The following is a 17,703-nucleotide window of genomic DNA, read 5'->3' on the forward strand; positions in this document are numbered from 1 at the left end:
AACTTTGAACTTTGAAAAAAAAAAAGCCAGGCTGTTGTAGATGTCTCTGTATTTGATCCATTTGACTTAGACATCCACCCCTTAAAGTCCTTTGTGTATTTATTGTGTGCAGTATAGCTGTTTTTTCAACAGGTGATGAATTCATGATTATATAAGCTACAATTTTTGCTTGCAACCAATTAAATTATGCAATTCTAGTCATAGCCAGATAAGAATATTATTTATAACAATTAAAGGAATTTATCTGAAGAATAGGAATTGGTTTATTTTCTATGATAGAAGAATGCAAGACACAAGTAATCCTGTTTCTGATTCTTTTTTGATTATTTTCTGAGTCTTTTCTTTTATTGTGTGTGTTACAGACATTTAAAGGGTCCCAGAAATACTAATATAACTTATTTTCAACTCAGCTTTCAGATCAAACATACACTGTTAAATCCAAAAGGACATTTGCTCTTACTGATATTTTGCTAGTTTAAAAACACATTGCTGTGTACAATACTACGCTCAGCCCACATACCATTGAAGATTCTTGGGAGAACTAATTGTTAGCTATATGTTAAGAAATTAGCTATTTCATGTAACCCCAATTGATAAAATAAATTTTTTGGGTGACACTACCATGTGAAATGTATTTATTATTCTAACACATATAATCAGAATACAATTTAGGAGCCCATCTTGCAGAAAACTCAATAATTCCAAATGGTTCCCTCAGCAAAGTTCTTTCAGCACTGCAGTTCAATAGGACTGGACAAATCCCCTACAGTCTTAACCATGGTCCAAAAGAGGAGAGCCACTGGCGCAAGACTACACTCAACTCAGGCATCAACTACCTGCTTACATTAAATTCTTATCTCAGAGCTCCTCATAGGTCCAACAAATAAAACCCCAAAGTAAAGGTACCTCAATACACATGTGCAGAACATGAATGAACACTGTGTGCAATGAGTACACCATGTCGATGTATCCTTTGCAGAAACAGATCATTGTCATCTGTCCAGTAGAATAGGAAATTCTATAGTTTTCTGCACATCCAGCCTGGCCTCATTAAAAAAGGAACAGGTTGAGGAAAAAAGATCATCAGTTGCGTATGTGCTGGCTGGGTAGAATTACATGTCTCAGTTCTCTTCCTTTCTGGCAGTTGGACCCTCACATAGGCTGCGTGTCAGGGTTCCAAGCTAAATGTGCACTACCTCTCTCTCTCTCAGTCACTATGACACTCTCACACCTCCTTGATGTTCTCATTCATAAGGCAGGGACAGTGGTGGAAATTGTATTATATCTAGCATTATTTCAGCAGTAGTAATAATAAATCATGTTACTAATATGAAAAGTGTATCTGTGTTTGTGTGTGTATGTTTGTGTGTTTGTTCATCCCAGATTCCTCTTTCATGTCAGCTGCCTGAGATCAAACCCACACTGATACTGTTTCTGTTTCTTGAGCTGTCTCTGGAGACATGCACGTTGTTCCCACCGAGAACCGGTCTCCAAAAAGGATAACTGAAGGGAGGAATAACGGTCCATGTCCTGTTCTTCCGCATAATTCACACAGCGGCAGAGAAATTGCATTCACAGAACATCTTAATCAAATATTGCTAATAGGGGGAAAGTTCACAGGCCAGTGCTGTGTTTGTGCACGTGTATGTGGGTGTCGTGCATGTATGTGAATGTTTTGTGAGTGAAGGTGAGAGTATGCTTTGCCAAACATTGTATCTGTAGTGTACAACCTCCCCAGGATCATTTTATGCTAGGATCATGAAGTAATAGTGCTGATACTAATAACCCTGTCTCTTAAAAGGACACTGAAGAACACATTCTAGGTTTTTCCATCCATTGCCTCGGGACTGGTGTCACTGAAAAATGAAACCACGGTACATGCCCTCCCTGTTTTTATGTTCTGAAGACCAGATGAGACTGAATGACCTTGTTTAAACACCAAAGTAAACACCCTCTAAGTTCCCAAGCCTGGAGTGTGAGTTCCAAGCCTGTTCACCTTTGTACACAGTAACCTCGCGGGCTGGAAAGGCACAGCTCTGCTGGGCATGTTTGGGGGCCCAGTGTAGTTTGTCGGGAGATTCCCGAGGGTCCACACACTGCGGCTGCGTGCAGGTTGAAGCTCCTTCAGTAGCTATAAATGGAACAACAGGAGCCAAATTTGTTGAGCTCTGCTCAGCTCTGCACTCATGGGGGAAGGGGGTCACACTTGTGGCCTATATTGACTGAGTGTGGATAAAGAGATCTTTCCTGTGGTTTTGCTAACAGGACAAAGTGACAGCTTTGAAGATATTTAAGCATACTCTTAGGATCACGTGGCCTTTCCATTACTAAATACTCGAAACATGTATTTTATATATGAAGGGGAGAAGGGGCCTTCTCCCAGTGCAACAAGGAACCAACACTGGCAGCATACTAATCTTTGTAAAGGCATCCTCCATAAACTTCCCACATATATCATCTTTCTGTTACACAGGAAGGTCCAGCTTACCTCAGGTCCATGCTAAACCTGGATCAACTTATTATACATTTTTGAATTATGACTCTAGTTGTAATTACCACAGGTAATGTTTTAATTTTTGCTTTTATGGTTTTATGGTCAAGTGAAAACATCTTAAATCTAGTGTAAATATCTAAAAAATTCTTATTTAGAGATTGTTGTAAGAATATAAGATTATTTCACTTATTTCTAGATGTCTTTTTATTTGTGTAAAGTAATTTTACTAGGTAATATAATCTCAACATATGAGCAAATAATGTTTCTTGTTTGAAGCATTTGTCTTGAAACAAGAAATATTATCTGCCAACATGGCGAGATAACATGCACTCACTGGTCGCTTTATTAGGGACACCCTTCTAATATCCAGGTTGGATATTTTGCCTTCAGCACTACCTTAATACTTCGTGGCACAGATTCAGCAAGGTGCTGAAAACATTCATCTGCAGCACAACCATGATATGAATCTCCCATTCCACCACATCCTAAAGGTGCTTTATTGTACTGAGATCTGGTGACTGTGGTAACTGGTGACTGGTGGCCTCCACAGTCATTTGCATTTATGACATTTAGCAGATGCCCTTATCCAGAGCAAATGTTCAAGTCATGTTCAAGAAACCAATTTGAGATTGTTTGATTTTTGCGACACGGTGCATTATCCTGCTGGAAGTAGCCATCAGAAGATGGGTTCAGTATGGTCATTAAGAGATGCACATAGTGAACATCAATACTCAGGTAGGCTGTGGTGTTTAAACAATATTCATTTAGATTTAAGGGGCCCAAAGTGTGCCAAGAAAATATCCCCCACACCATTAGACCACCAGCAGCAGTCTGAACTGTTGGTACAAGCCAGGATGGAGCAGTGCTTTTATGTTGTTTACTCCAAATTCTGACCTTACCATCTGAATGTCACAGCAGAAATGGAGACTTACAAGACCAGGTAACATTTTTCAATCTTCTATTGTTGTTACAATTTTGATGAGCCCATGCAAATTTTAGCCTCAGTTGCTTGTTCTTAGCTGACAGGAGAGGCAACCAGTGTGGTCTTCTGCTGCTGTAGTCCATCTGCTTCACGTTTCGATGTGTTGCGCATTCAGAGATGCTCTTCTGCATACCTCAGTTGTAATGAGTGGTTATTTAAGTTACTGTTACCTTTCTATCAGCTTGAACCACGCTGGCCATTGTCCTCTGACATCTGGCATCAACAAGACACTTTCTCCCAGAGAACTGCTGCTCATTGGACATTTTCTCTTTTTGGGACCTTTTGCTGCAAAACCTAGTGATAGTTGTGAAATCACAGTAGATCAGCAGTTTCTGAAATACTCAGACCAGACCATCTAGCACCAATAACCATGCCACTTTCAAAGTTGCGTAAATCACCTTTTTTTCCCATACTGATGCTCAGTTTAAACTTCAGCAGGTCTTCTTGACTGTGTCTACGTGCCTAAATGCAGTGAGTTACTCCCATGTGATTGGCTGATTGGATATTTGTGTTAACAAACACTTGAACAGGTATACTTAATAAAGTGGCCACTGAGTGAATATAAACATATGTGATGACAGAAAACAATATTAATCAATCACCGTTTTCTGAAGTCTGGGCCAGATGTTCTGAAAATGGGAACTCTTTCAGAAGGTTTGTTTAACAATTGTTAAAAACAAAAAAAAACAAAACAAAAAAGATTGTGCACACACACATGCCTGAGCAACACAATATCTTTTCTGAAACATATGGAAAAAAAACCCCACTCAGCCAGGGTTCTTCAGCAGAACAATATAACTAAGACACTGCACATTCTTTCGCTGGCTCCATCATGGTATGTCGCCTGCCTTATTTTTCCAAACAGGTGTGTTGTTACACAAGCGGTATTAGCAATGGATGCCTGCTTTAGCTAGCTCATCCAGCTGGATGGAAGCCTGCTTAATCTTGACTGCTCTGTTCCCAGGCAGTTAATCAGGGAAAGGATCATATAAAAAGGTGTGGAAGGAAATTTTCTGGACAGAAAGTAGCAAAATATTCTAGGCTTTTGAAACTTTTTTTTTTACATTTGCTAGGAGTTCTGGTAGAAGGAGAAGTGTGGGGTTTAAGGGGTCTTTTCCATATATACACCATTCCAAATCAAGTTTCAGTGAGACATCATAAAGGGGGTGTATATTTAGCCATTCACTGTGCTGCCACGTTGCTTTTTGCAGGTTATCCCATATGGATAAAAGGACATACAACCATTCAAAGCAAATCATAATTAGAGATTCTGCTGCATCTTGTGGGAAAATACTTATTACTCTATACTTACTTTTTTTCACATTTCTGTTCTACTGTATAGTATATTTACAGAGTACATCTTTTATGAGAAGTGTAAAATTATACTCATAGATCAGTCTTTGGAGTTGTTTGCGATGTACAATTTTTCAGTAGACCATATAAAGTTTCTAGATACTACTGAACTTTTGACACACCATACTTTTGATCTAAAAACTACGTACTGTAAATGCATCAGTCATGAAAAATCCGTCTGCCTCTTAAATGGAAGGGATAACAATCTGGTGGTGACAACTAGTTATACAGCAAATAACTGCAAAGGATAAAGACATATAGGCTGCAGTAATTTATTCAAATTCAAAAAATGTGATGACAATAACAAAGTGGTCAATGCCATGTTGAAATTTTCCTCTTTGGGTTTTATGAAATGGTTTTGGTCATCAAAACGCGGTGGCATTAAAAACACAACATAAAAGCAGCCAGATCTACTAAACATAAAAAAAAAAAAAAAAAAAGTAAAAAAAGGAAGGAAGATGGAGCCTCCGACGCCTGCACCTACTCATGGTCACTCCAGGAGGAGGGTTAGAGGTGGAAGTTTAGAGGTGGAGGGTTAGAGGTGGAGGTTTAGAGGTGGGTTTAGGAGGGGTGGGGGTTAGGAAGCAGGGGGGGTAGTGTGTTCTTGCTTCCCAGAGTCACTGCTCTCACTTGGTTTCTTCTTCACCACCATCTTCTGGGCAATGCAAGTCACCTGGCCATTAGCCATGGTATAGGTTCCAGTTCTGCAATTACCAACCAAAAGGCAACAAGTCAGCAAGAAGACACAAATGAGTATGACCATGACTTTAACTTAAACTGCAACTCCATTAGACTCACTTCTGTTGGGCATCGACTCCATTAGGAACAACTGTCTGATTCTGTTTTCCAAAAAAGAAAGTGGACCACCAGTGGCCTGAATCTTGCCTGGGTAGACCTACAATGAGATGTCACTAATCAGGATAATACCCCAATGTATGAGGCAATGATCTTAGAATTTTCATTTAGAACTGAATAGAAATTATTAAATGGGCTTGTGTTTGTACCTGGGTGGTGTGGAATAACTTCCCCAGAATACTCCGAACTGCCACACGAACTGTTACTGGATGTTGATCCTATGCGCCCTGAAGCATTCACATCAACAAAAGGAATCGCATCTTAATCAGTCAGTCGACACAAAGCCACAGGGGTTATAGGAACACCTCTGATGCACAAAAAATAGAAAAATATCACTAAAGTAGGCTATGTGCTACATATATTGTAAGAGTTCAGAGCTCACTACGGTAGTAGTCATGGGTTGCAACGAGGGAGCCACTGGATGGAATTGCTGCCATTTCTCCCAGCCTTCAAGTGTCAAACGTGGAGAAGATGGAAACCCTCGCTGTGGAAGACAGTAATGGTTATCATGGTGAAGAAAAGATGCATGGGTCTGATGCTCACACCACACAACTATTGCATAGCAATACATGCAGCAGAATAAAGTGGCCTTCTCCAGCAGGACAGCACAGCTCAGAAAGCATCCTATAAAGGCAGAGGTCCAACAGATTGCTACAATGGTCTCATCTTAGAACCCATAACCGGGTGAAACAATGTCACTGATAGAAAAAAATGAAACTGCATGAAGAAAAACTCCTGTGAATCTGGATACTGAAGCTCACTTACAATGAGCATACATCCTAAGCTCACTGCTGGCTATGTTTGATCAGCTAGTACTAGTCTTAGTGGTGAGTAAAGAAGACTTCCCAGAGTATTTGCAGAAAAGTAAGCACTACATTTAGCAGCATGGTAAGAGGAGTTCTAGCCAGCACCTGAAAGGCCATTTTCCAATGACCATCTCAGGAAAATGCCTTCTTAGGATCGGACTTTAATTACAAATGCTGACAGCTGCAGGCAGCAGAGTTGGATTTCCATGTCCACCTATCCGCTTAGCTTTAAAAAGGCCCTGAAAGGGCCATGACCGCGCCACACTGTGTGCGCATGCATTGGCTCACTCTGCATGGCAATCTGCCATGGAACCAGAATGGGCTGACTGAAAGCCATGTACTCTGACTAGCACAGTGACCCAGTGTGGGTATCCATGGAAGTGCTTAACTGCAAGGACTCAGTTGGATTGCAAGTAAAGAGCAGTCTTGTTATTACATTCTGATTTAGGGGAATGGGATAATGCCTGCTCTATCTGAGGTGATTCTGTAAAGATATTATAGTTCATCCATTTTAACATCATCAAACAAACTCCCTTCAAGCAAAACGGGTGTTTAAAATCAAAGATCCAACATCCGAGATTCCATATAGTGGCCTGAACCTGAAACTTATGATAAGACGCACAAGACTTTGGTGCAATTTTACTGTAAAAAAAAAAACAACAACAACATATTTTTAATCACTAATCTTGGATTAGAAAATTTACAGAGGATAAAAACAAATAAACAAACAAAATTCAGATGGGAAAAATGACTTTCACATTAAATGACCCAACCAGACATGATTTTACTTTGCCTTTTCAGTAACTTTACTTAAGGTAAAATTAGCTATTAGCTATCATGCTGACAGCATGTAGAAGCAAGCACCTGGAAACACCCCAGGACCAGGGATTGCAAGCCAGTCCTAGCTAATACCTGCCTGTGCTCCACAGAGTGGGTAAAACATCTCACCACCGGGTTATGTAAACTGTTCTTCAGTGTTTGTTTTAGACAGCTCAAAATCAGCATAAATATAAATAAATGTACCTGTTTAACTATTATCTTGGGAAAACAATCAAGAAGAAATGTGAAAAAAGTCAAGTTTTTAAATAAACTCTTACAAAATACCAGGCCATGGATTCATCTTCAGGCTTACCTCTAGCTCACGACAACCCAGTGGGGGATGAGGAAATTTGCCTTGATATTCTTTGATGGAAAATGATATTCGTACTACAAATAAACACTGTGAAGAGAAAATAACTTATAAAGTTACAATATATCAGTACAATATAACTTTCAATAACACCGTTCGAAATACAAAATGTCAGGTAAGACCCCAAGTTCATTGACCGTTTGGGTTCTATCATTGACAGATCATAGACAAAATGTCGCACACTATTACTTAAGTAGCTAAGTCATTCAAATTAAAGTAAATGACATCGTTCTTACCTTTAATATCTGGATTCCCTGATGTTCAAAACGTAGCAATTCAATTCAGAATGGCAGTTGTTCGACGTTTGGTGGGGTATGTGTTAGGCGACGGAGCCCATTTGTGTGGTGATTTTGGGGCAGAACCCTCCAAGGTCTTTCTGTTGTCCCAGTACTGAATTCTAGAGCAAGCTGCGCCCCGGAACGTTTTATCCTCTAAAAAAAAACGTCAACCACAAGATACTTGCCAAGGGGCGGGGTTTGGCCCTTAGTGGCGACTTATTTGCCTTCTCATGCATCGCTGTTTTAGCGTGCTATGAACGTATCATTTCTCACCCATAAATCAGAACTGATTTCTAACTGAGGTTGCAGCGTCCCTGGTGGTCTAGTGGTTAGGATTCGGCGCTCTCACCGCCGCGGCCCGGGTTCGATTCCCGGTCAGGGAACTTGATTATTGTTTAATATTTTCTTGTCCTTCTGATATCACGTTTCATCGGTGTTCATAAACATTAAATCATGACTCTCAATTAATCCATTGCTTACGTCAGTGCAGCCCTGGATTAAGTGTTACCTGCATATAAGAAGTTGTAACGTTTTCTGACGCCATCTGCTGTTTGATAGAGCTACTCTGATACCTGAAAACTACTATGGGCGAAAACTGATTACAGACAGGAGCCGGATGTCATCATGAGCAACTAAAACAACTTGATATGGATTAAGCATCATAAACCTCATTAACCCCATTAATTATGGAAACCAAAACAAGACCACTCAAAATGTTTTCAGCAACTGCCTTTATTTACCCATTTCTTTAACAATGTTAACTTGAAATAAACCAAAACCTAATATATTACAGGATTAAAGCACTAAGCACAGATACAGCGGTCTGGTTCATGTGTACAGAATCAAGGCAACAGTACCAAGTTTAAGTACATTCATCATCTTGGCAAAAGTACGTAGTACGCCAAGACTAGATAATTCAAAATTAATGTAATAAAATAATACCAGAGTTTGAGTCATATTGTAGTTCAACTTTTCCCCCACCAAACATCTCAGCACTAACTACCAATTTCATATAATCAGTTTTATAAACTAAGCCCTTGTGCTAATATCTATCTGAATGCCCCAATTAGCTCTCCATCACTCTTACCAAAAAAAAAAAAAATAAAATAAAAAAATAAATAAAAACACACAGACGAGTTACCCCAACACCAAAAATTAATATACAACTAAAACTCCTTTACTGTATCAGAAAGAAATAGGTGTACATAAATTCAGTTTGTAAAAACGAGCAGAAAGTGGGAGAATTTAACACAATTTCAGTTCAAATCAGGCGTTTACCTCAGAAATCTCAAAGCAGTGAAACCAGTTAAGATGTATCTGTTGTTATGCTAATCGCATTATAGTCTATATAGTAGCACCTTTTGCCCTGAGAAATAAGCATTTAATAAGCAGTGTAATAAGAATGTAACAATCAGATACAACAGTGCTTTGTACTGCTGACGAAGCCTTTATGTTTTGCCTAAATGGCCTCTGGGAGAGGTTACGCTGCATCAAACTGGCATGATTCACAGCATGAGTGAATCACTCAATGACTGCCTTCACTATACACCAGAGCCGATTGCAATAACCTTTTGACACATTCAAAAGCACGCACACAGGTTAGCTCTACATGGGTTTCTTTTAAAAGAAAAAGAACACACATGTTGTCATTTATAGGATTTAGGGCCTTAGTACAAGGCCCTTATTTGTTGGCTGATTTATAAATCTCTCTGCTGTCAGCTCCAAGGGCCAGGGGCTTGTGTAGATCACAGCTGTCAATATACCTCCAGCTTAAAGGGTGGAATTGTTACCAGGTGGGGGAGGTGTGTCAGCATTTGATTTTCCTGGCATTGCCTTGGTCTTAATTAAACAAAGAGCAACTAGATGTGATCATGTGTGTATACTGATCATCACTGAACAGTGCACTGTGAATATACATTATTACATTTAAAAGAACTCGGGGACTAAATTATGACCTTTTAGATTAATTAATATGTTATGTAACCATTTCATAATGTTTTGTAAAATGAGAGGCTGTCACTTGCAAAACTTACCATTTTGTCCTCAAAGGATTTAAAGGTTGATGAGTTCCTAAGAGAAGTTAAGAAAATGCAACAACTCCTAAATTGGAAGATCTTGGTTTGTATCAGATTTCAGCTTTAAAACAATTATGCAGATTGGAATAAAAAAAACAAATGCTTCCCTCATGCAGTTCTGAAGAATAAGAATGAAAAACCCGTTACATATGTCATGTACTTTTCATTTGGACATGTGTTCAGTCTGGAGTCCTAGAGCAACCCTGCACTGCATGGGCTCATGTTCCCCCCCCCCCCCCATTTCAAACCTACAGATGAGCCAAATTGGTGTGTTTGAGAAGAGTGTAGTACAAAAGCAGCCTGAGACTGAAACTGTGAAGCAACCATAACTGGAGTTCAGTGTCCAAGGGAAGGCAAGAGTTAAACTCAGCCCCATTTTCCTGTGACACAACAACTGCTGAGAAACAAGAGTTTGGAAGAGACGGAAGAGGCCCGGAGCACCTGGTACTTTACCTCATGGCCGGCATACTTAGGGACTGGCGCATGGAGTAGCCATTATAGCTGTTACTTCAGGGAGCAGTAAAGAAACAGAAGCAAAAGCATTAAAGCAGGGAGACAGGGTTAGCTGAGCAAAGAGCAAAAGGACCCACAGCAAACGAACAATGTTTCAGAGCAAAGCTTACACTTATATTACAGGTGAGAGCCTAGAATTCAAAGTGTTCAAAATTTCAAAGAACATTTGAAGAGGTTTCAAGAAATGGGCAGCAGAGGCCTGAAGTAACCAATACAGACTGACCTGGCAGGTGTCACAGAATTACTAAAATCTTCACCGTTACAGGTACGGTGCGTATGAAGGGTGAAAAGAAACGAGGTCCTCAGTAGACTCTTACCCAGGTGAGTCAGTGTAAGTCAGAGCCCTGACCAGTCCAAGGCAGCAATAATGGAAACAAATTCAATCACAAACAAAGGAGTATTTCAGTGGATAAAAGGCAACACTTGGTCAAGCGAAGGAGTTACTGTTAGAGCATAGCTTCGTGTGAAGGGTCAAATCAGTTGAGTGGAAAAGGTGAAATGAAAGGCAGCCTGAGAGCTGGGAAAATGCAACACGGTTTTCTGCTGGAACTGGAAAGGCAAGCAGTGGCATGTTTACACAAGGGAAGTGTTTCTTTGCACAGAGGGCATGACAGGACAGGTCAGGTTCCCATTCATGGGATTATTAATGCAAGGTCAAACAAATTGTTTTTATGTGGCTATGAATAGCAGAATTCAACCTGTGCCTTTGGACCCCTCATTCATGACACCCATTAGGTACAGTTGTGACATGACAACTTTAATACCTTATTTAATTTGTAGCTTTTCCTCCATTTTTCACACTTTAATTAAATCCCCAAGGTTCTGACAAAGTGTTTTTTGTGATTACAGGATTTATAAGTAAGATTTACTGCCTTTTAGCAACAGGCCTAAGATTTGAATTAAATTAGAACATTCCTTAATGAACAATTTAGATTAAAGAAATGTATTAGTGCAGTTAGTAAGAGAGAACAAGTTGGTATAAGGACCAAAAAAAAAAAAAAAAAAGCATAAAACAATGCACAACCGATGCACAACCGAGATGAGCTGATGAGGAGATCATATGAGAGACAGACGTATGAAATGAAATAAGAAAGTTAACCTCAGTTCTCCTAGTCGACTCTTGATAGCTGAGCTCATTGTGGAGAAAGCTGATGATGTCACCTGACCAGCCTGGGAGAAGGTCTCCTGAGTCTTCTTATAACTGCAGAAAGAGGTGAAAATTCTCTCCCTTACATAGATTGCCGAGTACGCAGGAACATTTAACAATGCTAGCCTTTTTTAACTGCAGCAAAAAAATAACTGCTTGGTTAAACATAGAAAAACATAACAGCATCAACCATGCAAGAGATTAGATGTCTACGTCCTTTCTGGCAAAAGATTCTACATTTTGTGGTGCTGGTCATGATTGATATTTGGAGTAATTTTTAATTTGCTTTATGGTTTGGGTTATGATTGAGAGTTTATGGAAGAACTCCTTTGAACTCTCTTAATGTTCACCATAAATATACCACTAATTCCTCTGTGAATTGAAACAAAAGTACTTATCCATCTACCAAACAGAAGGTGGCATGACCAAGTGTTCCTGATAAAAACAAAGTTTCTGAGATTGAGGTTAGGTCAAGCTTGTAGTTTTTTTTCCTATTAGCTGAGAGGAACATACAACCTGTCAGCATTCCTCATTAAATCACAGTAGTCACTGGCTTAATGAGCTTAGGCAGTGGCAGCATTACTAAAGGTTAGGACAAGCCAAGAGTTAACAGAGACAAAAGAAGCATCCGTTTTTCAGACACCTTAAGCCAAGATGTTGCTTACGATTCCCCCAGTCGCCTAAAAGCTCGTGCCCATATAGTACCCCCTCGCTCACTACAACTCCATTGGCCTTTCTGATAACCTTCCCTTATAAGTTGCTTTCGTCAGAAGCCACTGAGCCAGTTTAACCTCCCGATGCCATCAGCTGTTCCCCTGGCGTGTTCTCCTTTGCACACAGCTGAGCTGGTGGAGAGCACAGCCTCCTGTCCTACCCCACTACCTTGCACCTGCTATACTTACAATCATTCACTTTGCCTCCGCACACTTCGGCCATCCCTTCCACCCCCGCCCAATCTTCCTTCCACGCGCTCTACCCAGCCTCCATATGGCATTAGTTTACTGCCAAGGTTCAAGAACACATATTGGAGATATTGGAGAGGAAAGAGCGCACACAAAATCACACCTGCTTTGCTCTTGTTCGGAGTGGTTTTGCACCCTCGGATTTTGTCCTGTGCACTTGGGAACCTTCTTGTTCTCTTGCGCTCAGATTTTCTGCGCAACGGCACTGCCAAGGTCGTCAAACGACAAAGGACCAGCTGACAAAATCTGGCAGTGTTGCTGCCAGAGAATCCAAGGGCAAGAGCATGCAAGTGAAATCTGTCCTCACATGGGCCCTTCCCAAATCAAAGAAAAGCAGATTCCATTTGTGCCAGTATACTGGATATATTTCAGAGCATGTGTATAATTATGCACCAGAGCAAAGCAAATATGAATGAGAACAGAGTAAATCTGAGTTTGTGAGATCTGAAGGAATGGTGAAAAAACAAGCATCACAAAATATAAATCACAGAATAGCTCTAAAACCTAATACATGTGACCCTGCAAGAGAGATTAAAATTGTTGACAGATTTTAGATGGCAGCAACAGTCGCAACAGTCTCAATACTCTCATCAAATCTCAAAAAACACAACTACCTAGCCATAATATGCATATTTATTTATTTAAACGGAATTTTTTAAAAAATAAAGAAATAGAACATTTTTAAAAAGACTGGTCTGCATTCACATTCTCTTCCCTAGACTCCATTACTAAAAATGTACACTAAGCAAATAATGAAAGAACCTTAAACACAAATATGCAACCTTTATTATTCTTCAACTGATCTGATTTTTTCTCTCCAAGGCTCTAGAACCGCCTTCAAACAAAAACCTCACCTCAAACTACTCATTTGCTTCAGCCAAATCTTTTTGACCTGAATGTTAATACTAACAATTTAGAGTATTCCTACAATGCTAACAGAGATGTCCTCTGTAGTCCAAGATTTTTTTTGTTTGTTTGTTTGTTTTTTACAAAACTTACCTCAGCTGTTATAATAGACTACCACAGTACTAATTCAAATTTCTTGTCATCTCATACAAAGCACTGAAGGGTATTGGTTCATCCTCCCTCTCTGCACTGGTTCATCCCTACACACCATGCTGTCTGCTTTCACCCATATCGGTCTGCTTTCCAATCCACACACTAAACTGTCTGCTATGGGAGCAAGATGATTTAGTGCTACTGCCCCCTCCCCTACTCTAGAACATCCTCTCTCACCATATGTGTGATTGCTTAAGTCTTTCCTCGCTTAAGAATACATTTTAGCCAACCTTGTTTATTCTATACGTGTTAATTACTGATTACATTTTTTTATTCTACTGTACTCAACTTATTAGCACTGAATTAATTTTAGTTTTTTTTCCTTCCTCTGTAAAGTTGTGTCTAACCTTTGTAAAGTGATCCTACCTGTGAGAAAGGCACTAGATATCATTATAATTATTTCTATTACTAGTCAATATTAATTTAAAAATCTTGTTAATCTAATTCTTTCAGCTCAGACCACCAACATGCTGTCTGAAGACTTTTTTTTTTTTAATTTGAAAATTTCATTAAGAGTTGTTTTAAAGTTTCTGATACGGAACTAAAAGAAATTAACCTAACAGAAGAAACATATTCAAAATAAATACAACAAACGAATCAAACTCACGCATCAGAACGGCTAATGTCCTCCAAAGTAGCAGAAGCTGTAAGATAACTACACACACACACACACGCACAATTTTCAGGTTACATTATGAAAATGTATAGATTTCATTTGATAAAATATGGTGTTTTATAAACTTCATTTTTGTTTGTTTTTATCATAATTTTCATAATACTTCATATTTCTATGCCTGATTTAATCAAATCACACTGCCAGTTTGGTGGTAGTGGTGGAGTCATTTCCAGCTTTAGTTTTAAATCAGAAAGGATTTTTTGAAAAGCCCAAAATAAATGGGCCTACAGGTTATGAAGAAAACAAAAACAAACAAAATGTATAAAATGTATGTAATATATTTTATATATATATATATATATATATATATATATATATCTCACACACACACTTTTTTTTTAAACACAAAGAATAAAAAAGGGTAAGTCTACAATGCAAAATTAAATAATTCATTTAGTTAAACATTTTAAATAAATAATTTTATCATGGTTATAAAAGTCTACCAGGATAGCTAGGAGATCAGCGAGATCTTATTTAAGGTATACACAGAATTATATGAATAACATCATGCATAAGTCTAACCCTCAAAGTGGACAGATTCCTAAAGCCGGTTTGACTTCTTTCATGCCAAAATGTTGCAACATATTTGCAGAGAACATTTTTTAAAATAACTGGTTAACTGCAAATACAGGAAGCGTCATACACACAGGCTCAGCTGAAGTCACATTTCTCCCCTTTAGCTCATCTAATTGCGTACGAGTGTTCCAGTTGCTAAAAACAGCAAAGCACAGGTGTCTTTGCCCAACCAAGAAGATTCTAACTAAGTGGAAAAAAGAACCCACGCATTTCAGTATCATTGGGGAAATAAGAATCAAAAGCAAAAAGTTTCATTTTTCAATGAAAGACCCAATTACATTCTCATATATAGCCCAGACCAGGAATATATGTAGGAACAGTAGTAAAGGTAGTGCACCGCTTCCTGGCTGCATGCAAGAGGTAGAGAAAATAATGGAAACACCAGGAAATGTCTGGAGCCTGTTACAATTCTGATACACACTCTCCCTTACATTTTAAAATTAAGAGTTTTCTTTGACGTCAATTAAAATCCCCTTTCAAAAGGCCATGTATAACAACTCATTACTTGGCGTTCATAAATGTTAATTGTATATTTCTTTCAAAAGCAAGTTTTAGTCCTTTCAAAATAAGACATCCTTTCAATGTTCCCAATATTTTGTCAACATCCTATAGGTTTAAAGGGCAACTAGAGTGATATCAAAACATTAGTCAGCCAGCTTCTGAGAGAGTTAACACAAAGCATACTTTTATGATTCAATTCTCAATTGCCCAGTACATAGTGAAAATTAGTAGGAAAATATGTTAGCCAGAATTGAAAGGCCAAACTGGCTAACTCCTAGATTGCCCAAGGTAGAGGTATTAGACCTAAAATACAAACAGGGGAAGTAAGAAAACTCACAAGTTAGATGACTTAACTCTGTCATTCAAGTCTCCAAGAGTCTGTGAGGTTTTCATATAACTAGAAGCAGAAATGTTATGAAAAAGATAAGAGAAAGAAATATTAAGTCTAGCTGTTGTTTCCTTAGAAAACTCACTTTAGTGACAGAAAGATTTGATTCAGGGAAAGAGTGAATACAGCTCATAGCACAAAATCAAATTTACAGATAAATGGCAAAAAAGAGAGACCCCATAAAAGTGAAGCTGAGAAAATTGTTTCATATGGCTAAGGGTAAAACATTTTTATCAAAATCAAATATGACTGAAGGACAAGAGGGAGTTGCTCCAACAGCCTGGAAGTACTCACGCATTAGAGGACTGGACATCTTGCCAGCCTTTGGTGATGTTTTGTTTAAACTCAGACAGAGGGTTTATACCCAGCCTCCGCCGCAGATCTGCAGCATGCCTCTCTTTTGCATTGAGAACCTGCCTCAAAGTCAGAATTTCATCTTCTATCTGGAAAAGGCAAATACAAATTAAGCAACACAGATGCACCTAATCTGATATGTGCACAAAGATAAATATTCTATGTAATTTACATACAGTACATCTAAGACTATAGTTCACGAGGAGAACATTTTGGGTTCCATTCCTTAACCTCAGCCACCAAGCATCATTGAATTAGCAATTAAGTGTTCATTATTGGTTACTGAAATACAATAAGAACATAGGGTTTCCCACAAGAACATGGACAGGAAACTGTTCTGTAGGGCTAGAATAGTTTGGGATGCCTGAGTGAAGCACCTTAATGAGCTCCAGCTGCACCTCCAAAGTCTCCTCCTCGGTCATGCCTGGTTGCAAAGTCCCACCACTGGCCCCCTCAGCGTTCATCGTCGCGAAGCCTCCACCCAAACAATACACGTTACGTGTCACAGTACTTTCAGCGTTCAAAACAGATTTCCAAGTTGACACTGATTTCTGTGCGTGTTCGTGATGCCTACTCTGCCTTATGACACTGCAAGTAATAAATATCGTGGCACTCTGAATTAAGATCCAGTAATAAATGGTTACCATTAGTTTTAATACAATAATGCGCTTTAAACATAGGAAGAAGGATCACATAGATAGAAACAGCTGGCTGGCTAGCTAGTTAGCCTTAGTTAACAACTGACCGAAACATTAATCGTAAAAAATGGATTTGGGCGAGATGCATTTCTACCGGACTTATTGCAACGGCGCGTATACACCCAAATGTCTCACAACAGACAACAACTAGAGATATTTAAGTAGCCACGACTGCTAGCCATGCTAAGCGCTAAGTAGGCTACAGACATGTACCTGAACACTTTCACGTTAACCTCTCTGGACACTTTACCTCGGTTCTCCGAATCCATTTGACTGGAAATCTCTCACAAATGTTTAGAGAGATTGACGTTGGGACACAAAAGTCTGCGACTAGTGTGACTCGTGGGTCCCTGTGCTGTTGACGTTTTTTAAAAAGCAGATTTGGGCTTAAAGACGAGATTCACACTTCCGGATAGGAGTGATGACGTAAAGCGTGTGTATTTTTTTTCTCCCCACAGATGCAATTGATTAATGTATTTATGAATATACGCTACACTATACAGTGGGTCTTGAAAGTATTCAGATCACTATATTTGGACGTATTGCACCCTCTGTTTGTGTTGTGAATTTATTGATTTGATTTTGAATTAATATGTGCCATTTTTACCCATCAATCTACATGTAATCACCCATCATGACGAAATTTGAAAATTCGGAAATGTAGAGTTTTGAAAAGGACTTAAAAACCAACACAAATCTTTTGTGCACCGAAGTATTCCCTTTGCTGTGATACTACAAATTGTGACCAGGTGCATCCTATTTGCTTTCATTGTCCTTGGGAAGTGTATAAGTTGGAG

At 39.0% G+C, this 17,703-nt stretch overlaps 2 protein-coding genes and 1 non-coding gene across 7 annotated transcripts; 1 reads left to right on the plus strand and 2 right to left on the minus strand.

The window, feature by feature from the left end:
* Nucleotides 1–5,087: 5,087 nt before the first annotated feature.
* ppdpfa (pancreatic progenitor cell differentiation and proliferation factor a) lies at nt 5,088–8,093 on the minus strand. Of its 2 annotated transcripts, XM_027012773.3 has the most exons (6): nt 7,916–8,092; nt 7,623–7,709; nt 6,067–6,168; nt 5,834–5,911; nt 5,628–5,724; nt 5,088–5,533 (listed from the first exon to the last, which is right to left on the minus strand). In XM_027012773.3, exons 3-6 carry the CDS (start codon nt 6,119–6,121, stop codon nt 5,407–5,409), a joined length of 357 nt encoding a protein of 118 aa, XP_026868574.1. In that variant the 5' UTR covers nt 6,122–6,168; nt 7,623–7,709; nt 7,916–8,092; the 3' UTR covers nt 5,088–5,406. The 2 variants fall into 2 exon arrangements, with proteins under 2 accessions (XP_026868574.1, XP_081564071.1); XM_081707945.1 differs by lacking the exon at nt 7,623–7,709 and having other exon boundaries at nt 7,916–8,093.
* A 175-nt stretch (nt 8,094–8,268) lies between these two features.
* trnae-cuc (transfer RNA glutamic acid (anticodon CUC)) lies at nt 8,269–8,340 on the plus strand. Its single transcript has one exon. It is a non-coding gene; the product is annotated as a tRNA-Glu (tRNA).
* Nucleotides 8,341–8,671: 331 nt separating this feature from the next.
* tpd52l2a (tpd52 like 2a) lies at nt 8,672–17,324 on the minus strand. 4 transcript variants are annotated; one of them, XM_081707801.1, is made up of 10 exons: nt 17,157–17,324; nt 16,586–16,683; nt 16,149–16,297; nt 15,804–15,863; nt 14,321–14,368; nt 11,645–11,746; nt 10,863–10,889; nt 10,486–10,539; nt 9,991–10,027; nt 8,672–9,796 (listed from the first exon to the last, which is right to left on the minus strand). In XM_081707801.1, the coding sequence occupies exons 1-10, from the start codon at nt 17,173–17,175 to the stop codon at nt 9,728–9,730; spliced, it is 663 nt and encodes a 220-aa protein (XP_081563927.1). In that variant the 5' UTR covers nt 17,176–17,324; the 3' UTR covers nt 8,672–9,727. The 4 variants fall into 4 exon arrangements, with proteins under 4 accessions (XP_081563927.1, XP_081563928.1, XP_081563925.1 ...); XM_081707802.1 differs by having other exon boundaries at nt 17,120–17,324; XM_081707799.1 differs by lacking the exons at nt 10,486–10,539; nt 10,863–10,889 and having other exon boundaries at nt 16,586–16,796; nt 17,120–17,324.
* Between the last annotated feature and the right edge of the window lie 379 nt (nt 17,325–17,703).

Source organism: Electrophorus electricus, chromosome 25 (genome assembly GCF_041902795.1).
Source record: "Electrophorus electricus isolate QZ-2024a chromosome 25, ASM4190279v1, whole genome shotgun sequence".
NCBI classification, from domain to species: Eukaryota; Metazoa; Chordata; class Actinopteri; order Gymnotiformes; family Gymnotidae; genus Electrophorus; species Electrophorus electricus.

Excerpts from the sequence above, each read along its gene's own strand:
- ppdpfa (XM_081707945.1), bottom strand. The coding sequence starts at position 6,121 with ATGGCAGCAATTCCATCCAGTGGCTCCCTCGTTGCAACCCATGACTAC. Across the intron at positions 5,912-6,066 it reads AACCCATGACTACTACCGTA|GGCGCATAGGATCAACATCC; the intron begins GTGAGCTCTGAA and ends TGAATGCTTCAG. Across the intron at positions 5,725-5,833 it reads AGTTATTCCACACCACCCAG|GTCTACCCAGGCAAGATTCA; the intron begins GTACAAACACAA and ends ATCTCATTGTAG.
- tpd52l2a (XM_081707799.1), bottom strand. The coding sequence starts at position 17,175 with ATGGATTCGGAGAACCGAGGTAAAGTGTCCAGAGAGGTTAACGTGAAA. Across the intron at positions 14,369-15,803 it reads AGAGTTAAGTCATCTAACTT|TTATCTTACAGCTTCTGCTA; the intron begins GTGAGTTTTCTT and ends GTGTGTGTGTAG. Across the intron at positions 9,797-9,990 it reads AATCCTTTGAGGACAAAATG|ACCAAGGCAATGCCAGGAAA; the intron begins GTAAGTTTTGCA and ends TGTTTAATTAAG.